This window comes from Antrostomus carolinensis, unplaced genomic scaffold (assembly GCF_000700745.2).
Source record: "Antrostomus carolinensis isolate BGI_N321 unplaced genomic scaffold, ASM70074v2 scaffold9127, whole genome shotgun sequence".
Classification (NCBI taxonomy): domain Eukaryota; kingdom Metazoa; phylum Chordata; class Aves; order Caprimulgiformes; family Caprimulgidae; genus Antrostomus; species Antrostomus carolinensis.
The window spans coordinates 6,421-13,771 of NW_010325322.1; the positions used below are offsets into that span (position 1 = coordinate 6,421).

Sequence of the window (7,351 nt, forward strand, 5' to 3'; positions counted from 1 at the left end):
AAGGAGGCAAACATGGACATGTAACATTAATGTATGAAACAGTGAAAGATGTGCAGAGAGTGAACAAGGAACAATTTTTCACTATTTCTCATGCAGAGCAGCATGTAAGCATAAAAGAGATTATAAAGTTGCAGATTAAAACAAGTTTGAAAGAAACTGCCATTTTCATACATAAATAAATTGTAAGCTTCTTGCTACAGTCAGGATGCAACCTCTGGCTCAGGGTATACCTAGGTGTTGGCTTGAAACCTGAAGGATATATTGGGGGAAGTATTTCTCTACATAAGCTTTCTTTTTACCTGCTCTTAACCATTGTTGGAAGAGGAAACTGTTCTAAAAGCACCATTGGCATTATTCAATGAAGCACTTCTCACCAGGACCCTGCTTGATTCAGGTCAAGTTTTTGGAAGAGCAACCAACTGAAGTAAAATGGCTGGAGTGCCATGTTAGCATTCCGAGAACAACAGACAGTTACAGGATCCACATAGTTCTGTTATTCAGCTCATAGTTATCATCTACACTTTTGACAGCTGCGTGCTCCCTCTTCTGTACCACTACAAAGTGTTGGGACCCAACCTATGTACTTAGAAGACAGCAGAACGACTCTTGTTGCAGCTGCCCCTTCCAGAGAAAGAAGAAGAGAGGAAAAGCCATCTAGAAAATTGCTTTTCTGGTCCTGAGCACATACACACAAGGGCCAACCAAAGGGTACAATAACATGAATGATCCAGGAGCAGTAATCCAGAAAATAATCAGATGGCTGCAGTGAAAGGTGACTCAATGAAGAGACATGCAGCTTAGAAAACTCAGAAGAGAGTGTGAAGCAACTGTCCATGTTCAGTGTTTTTATCCTAGTCACCATACCTCAATAAAAGTCCCAGTTCCATCCCTGTTGATGGAGATGTCTAGCATAATCTGGAGGTTTTGGGGGGGTGTTTTCATAAAGCCAGTTGTGGAAGGCAGAAAAAATGAAAGTGAGATATTCAATTTTAAACACTTAGAGTGTTTGATTAAAAAAACAACCATCAAACAAACATAACCGATAGCAGTTTATTCTTTCCTTTTCTAATAATTTTAGAGAGTTATAAGTGAAAGATAAGGAAAAAAAAACTTGTAAGAAAGACATCAACAAAAGGCCTGGCAGGGAGTGATGGGAACTGCTATGTATGCTCCTCATTAATTCCCTACTTGAGCGTGTAATCTGGACCTTAACTGAAAACTAAACTAACAGGATAACCAAATTCTCCTTTAGGAACAAAAAGCAAGTCTGGATTAAGCAGTGCTGAAAATGCCTGAGCTGAAATTTTCACCACATTTCATCTACTTTTATGAAAATAGTAACTTCTTGATGTTTAAACTGAAGTTCAAATGATACTGTGGTCCTTCTCAATCTAAAACCAACCAGGAATCAAGTGGCCTCCTTCAGGCCTCCTAAAGGATTCAGCCAAAAGCCCCTAGGAGATCCAGTGTCAGTTAGAGTCAAAATTCCAGGTTTGTCCCATTTTAAATTAAGACAGGAATAAAAGCCACCTGCTAAATAAAGTGGCTCCTTACAGAGCCACTTTTTCAGTTCATTTCTGAAAAATAATTAAAAATACTTTGCCTTTGATGTTTCTTACCATTTATTTAATGAGTTCTCACAACGCATTTGTGGTTGAGTGCAGTGATTGCACCACATTGTTGGCCAACCAAGAAGCAAAGCCATGAGGGAGGGAATGTGAAGTTCAGGCAAGGAAGTAGATGGATAAGGAGAAGAGATGACAGTAAGAAAGCCAGTAAGAGTGCTAGAGAATGGGAGACTCATTTAACAGGTGCTGGGATTGGGAGAGAACTCACTCTGAGTAAAGGGACAGGCACAAAGAAACAAAGGAAAGAAAGGTGGGAGAATGAAACTGGATCCATGTAGTCTCACATACACATGAATAGTCTCACATGAATAGATTATTAACACATATTTTGGAAACTGAGTCTTCCTGGTATGATTTGCATTGGTGGCACCTCTGGAGCCTAGTACTTTTGCAGGGCTGCAGCCTGAGGAAAACATTAGCCCAAGTATGTATCTGTAATCTTATGTTATACAGGTGTAACATTCTCAGGGGCCCAGTGCTAGTATGAGTTCTGATTATATATGTACAGCATGCTGCTTACAGACACCAGTGTAAGCTACCCAGGGTATGGGAAACATGTTAGCCATGTTAGCAGTACCTGTCTGGGCTAACAAGCCTTCCTGAGAAACCATGTACCTTAATTCTGCTTCTGTGTCTATGCACATAAGTGGTAAGCTTATGCTGTGTAGACAAATCTCCAGAACCAGGAACAGACTCACATATGATTTCCCTTGGCAAAGTTGAGACAGAGATTAATAGTCACTTTGGGGATTTATAAAAGGCTGAAAGCTAATTAGGATATTCCATAGATGTAGGAGTTAAGAGTTGTATCGCATTGGGAAAGGAGGAGGGACTTATTTAGAGTTTTGTTAACACAATTTATAACCATTTTAAAAATTAGCCCCAAATGACTGCCTCAAATATGGTTCACTCTTTAGAATCCCACCCAGAATCCCACTCATTTATCTGTGCTATGTTAAATGGTATTACTTCACTCAGCTCTCCACTTTCAATGGATTGGGTTGGTACAGGAGAGCAGTCAGAATGGCAGCACTGGTTACTGGGCAATACACTGCCCTACGTTTTCTGTAGAGAGACTTAAATGCATTATTACTTTGAATATATTTGCACACTAACATTTTAGTTAGGGACCAGACAATTTCAGGACTGTAAATTTGGAAAAGTTAGAGGTTATGAGTTCAGATACAATCTTCAGAATTACTCATTGGTCTCAATGACTTCGGGATCTACCAAAACTGGATATACAAACTCTCCAAGTCCCAAACCGAGAAGCTTTTAAATGCACATTGCTATAAGGTATTTTGTTTATTCTCTCTACTTAGATTTAATATCAAGACACATCAGTGTTATATTTATAATGATGATTTGTCAAAACTACATTTAGTTAGGTGCTTAATATCTCTGAAGCCATGACTATTAAAAATGGTATCTTGCTTATCAAACAGGAGATCGCAAAAATTTTGAGTACTTTAATCTTATTTTGAAGTGTTTCTTAACAGCTTTTTTTCTGAATTTAACTATATTCTTTTTATTTCAGATTGAAAGATTCCAATTTAATGATTGAAGATCAATCCTATAAGATGAGTCCCAAAGCAAAGAGAGCAAAACAGAATTTAGTATCTGAGGACAAAGAGAACAAAGCCATAGACTACTCAGTGCCCATATTCACAGGACGGTATGTTCATTTTGCCTTTGTTTAGTATCTTATTTCTGACATTTTATTAACAAATTATAAAATAACAAATCCATTAATCATTTTTTACACTCATGGATCTTGAGGTGATTGTTTGGACTTTACATGAGTGATAAAAAGACAAACAGAAGTCAACTGACTGGCAGAAAATCAGACATTGAGCATCCAGAGCCAGGACAAATGAACCTAGGTGTCTGGACTTTGTTTTGAACACATCGCCAGGGCCACTTTCTATGACATTAAGATATAATTATAACCCTGCTTATTGGGAACAGACAAGCATGTTGTCCACATAATTTAGCTTATTTTTTTGGTTTGAAGACTTTTTCTGTAGTTCAATGTCTCTTACCAAGCATTAAACATAGAAACAATGAAGCAAGTGCTAATGTTTTGTCCTGTCACAGGGAAAACCTGGAATGAAACCAAATGCTTTCTCAAATCATCATAATGATTCATACTGATCTCACACGTTGATGGCATTTATTGCATGGTTACTACTGATGTAATATGTCTTACTGCAGCAGTGTCCTCAGTAAAGCTGAATGTGAACTTTATGTGGAAGCCAGAACCAACAAGAGCAAGGAGGGTCCCCTGCCATTTTTAGGGTACAGCATACTGATTTTATTAGGAGTCTGACAGTTCGAGCATAGTCACTTACTCAGATTGATACATGCTGGGGTGTGCTGTGGAAAACTGGTTCCTTACTGGAGGCCAGGAGAAAAATTTCTTGCCCACCTGCAGCTGAACAGGAACCTTCCTTCAATTTGTCTTCTGCAGCTCAGCATTTCCATGGGACACTTCCAAGCTGATTCTGGGAACCAGTACTTTTCTGTCTACTGCTTAATCAACACCCACTGGCAATTCTGCTTTGTGTCCAAACTTGTACTTTCCTGTGAAACTAAGTTCCATCTTGTCAGTGGGAGATGTTGTTGCTTTGGCCTTTTGAGTGTTTGCGATGCTTTTGTGATGAGATCAGCAGTTTTGGTTTTTATTAATTCCCTCCTACTACCCCAGAGTAATTTTTTTCTCACCCCTTGCACATTTCTGTGTTGGATTCATGGCACTTTGATTCAACCAACATTCAGAAGCACACACCATTGCATTTTTTAATAATTTCTTCAGAATTTCAGTTAGAGCTTCTGTGACAGAAATACATAAATATGTTTCACACAAAACTTGCAGTAACATCTTTTCAAGGCTTCTCACTACTTTTTCACTTCACCCAGTGTTTCTGCTTACGTAGTAGTAGATTTTCAGTTCACCACCATCTGTCTCCCATACCCTCAAACACAAATATCCTCTCTTTTTATTGTGTCTAGAGTGTACAAAAGTAAAATTTATAGTGTTGGTCAGTAGCTGAAAATCATGACTGATAGCTAGTACTCCTGGATGACAATCTTAGCTTTTTACAGGCCACTGTGATGTTAACACACCATGTTAACATCTTAACAAATCTTAACAAATAACCTTTTTAATTTTCCTTTTTTGTAAAATGAATACCGTAATGTCTAACTCAGTGTGATGGTGTGTATCTTCGTTTATTTGTGTCTGTGCAATACTTTGGGTTCCTACATTAAAAGATACTGATGGATTCTTATATAATGGTGACTACTCTTCTTCTTCTTACTGCTGTTGGTATCAATCTTACTTTTTGCAAATGGCAACTTAGGAAGCTGTGTGTGCTTTTGTGGCACTGAAATGACCCAAACATTTTTTTTTAATTAGCTAAAAAATATGAAAAAGGCATATATTGATTGTTAGGGTGCCCAACTCAACATAGCATGAAATCATTGGGGAATCTGTTTTAGGCTTTTTTTCTGTTGGCATCATGTTCATGACCATATGCCAAGACTGTGGAAGTTGCATGCCACGTTCCTGTCAGATATTTATTTTTGTTTGAAAGATAACAGCTGAAGCCCATTGAACCATGTGCATGTTGTGTGTCATTCCCAAATTGCCCTGTGAAATTGATGTGTTGTTTCCCATGGGCAGATAGTTTTTACAAGGAATAGGTATTTATAAAGGTCAGCTCTCTGTGGTTTCATTGGAGCTGCTGCTGGATGACCTTCAGCAATGTGTCACCATTTCCATTATTTGGTTCCATTTCAGAGCCCTCAGGTTCTGCTGTAAAAAAACTCCCTTGCTCAGATTATTCACTTCACAACTGTTCTTAAACACTTAGCCTAGTCCTTGCAAGATAAAATTAAGGACAGCCAGACAGTATTCTAGATGATAAAACACAGCTTGATTTAATGCCATAGGTGCTAAGATACTGGATTTGGCTCATGGAAGTATTTGCAACCACTAACAAGCTTATGCCAAAGGACTGACGATGACAGATACCCTTTAAATGATATTTTGTGTGTGCCATTTGGGGTTTGATCTCAAATGTTTCTGTGTATTCTACTGAAACCCCTGAGACTTGACTGCAGAATCAGTTCTTAAATGGTGCTGCCTGCTGTTTCTGATGCATTTATCCTTTCAAGAAACTTGTTTCTCTTTGATCTGGGAAGATCATAACAGGAAGAAATTATTAGCAAATCTAAATATTTAATACTGTTGATCAAAACCATTTGGGGACCACTACTGCAGATGACTAGGCTGAGTCCTACATTAGTCTGAGGATATTAATCAGCTCCCAGAAGATGCTTTATGCCTTGAGGAGTGGGTCCATACTGCAAAGTTGCTAAGTTCTTAACTACCCTGATTAAGGAGCAAATAATGTTGGCTTGCCTTTGAAGAAAAATGTCATTGATTAATCTAAACTGAATGTAGATAGCTAAATTCATATTAATTAAACTGAGTTTTCAAAATTGTCTTTAGAAATTTCTGCCACATCTCTGCAGCTTCAGATGATATTTGTGGGCAGAGCTGATGTGCCTAAGTGAAAGGAATCAGTCATCCCACTGATACTTTTCAGGCTCATCCTGTTAAAGCAGCCTGAAACACAGAAAGTTCAAGGCAGAGTTTGAACAAATGAGGGAGGTCAAAGCTCTATGCTGTTAAGTTTTTTAGTCTTTTGAGCATTTTTTATGCATAAATAAATTTACAACACTTTCCACTGTTTGACTATCTTGCATCTCACCAAACTGACTTCATAGCCCAAAGATAATGGGCTGGACAGTTAATTATGGGCTTGAATCCAAATTTTCTTGAGTGTTGGGATGTGCTATCAAATGCACAATATTAGCAATCTTAAAGAAAAAGAAGAAAAAAAAATTCTTCCTAATCTTTTTGCTTTGTAACAGTAGTAAGTGTTTTATGGTAAAATAGTGAGGCTGTGCTTGAGTGCATTCTGGAAATAAACAGAGGCTGCTTTCTCTATAGTGCTTGCGTGATGGCATTTAATGAGAACTTAAACAGAACCTTTTGCCATCTAATGTTACCCTAAAGCAACTAAACTCAGCAGAAGCATATTAATGCTTCTCCTTAAGTCAAGAGACTCTCATTGTATATGCACTACTATAGCAGCTATAGTGTCCTGACAGTGCCAAAAAATACGGCTGCCATGGTAATTCCACATGTGCATATGGAAACAGGTTTGGAACCATTGAGAGTAACTGTTCTTTGCATCTCGCCTCTGTAGAAATCCCAAGGAGGGTGCTTCAAGAAAATCCTTAATCGTCTTCTTGAAAACATTTGGAAGAACAGTCACCCTACTAACATTACAGGATTGAATTTTCTATTAATAAAGAGAACTTCTTGTGATATATAGTGATATTTTTTTTTTTTATAAATCACAAATTAGGATATAATTATCTCCTGCCCCTTTGGTAGTGTTATTATGAATGCTGCAGCTGTAAGTCAATGACTGAAGATCTGTGGGCATGCCTTACACTGATCTTTGTAGTGATGGAGATATAAAAACCACAGCAGGATAATGATTAAACTGAAAATGTGTGTGGGATAGTTATACAGAGACATGCTGAAAATGATCATGACTTTAGACAGTGAAATAGTCATTCTGCAGTACTCTTCCATGTTTCTGCTTTGAATACATATGAGACTGTACTAGCATAAATGTGTTGTG

General features: G+C 37.9%; 1 protein-coding gene across 1 annotated transcript in view; it reads left to right on the forward strand.

The window, feature by feature from the left end:
* Positions 1–2,751: 2,751 nt before the first annotated feature.
* Positions 2,752–7,351, forward strand: part of LOC104527444 (myomesin-1-like) — a gene marked incomplete at its 5' end in the record, with an annotated part of 28,473 nt that continues 23,873 nt past the window's right edge. The window contains 2 exons of the mRNA XM_010171164.2: positions 2,752–2,836; positions 3,165–3,303. Coding sequence (XP_010169466.2) covers positions 2,752–2,836; positions 3,165–3,303 — 224 coding nt within the window. The remainder of the gene's footprint in view (positions 2,837–3,164; positions 3,304–7,351) is intronic.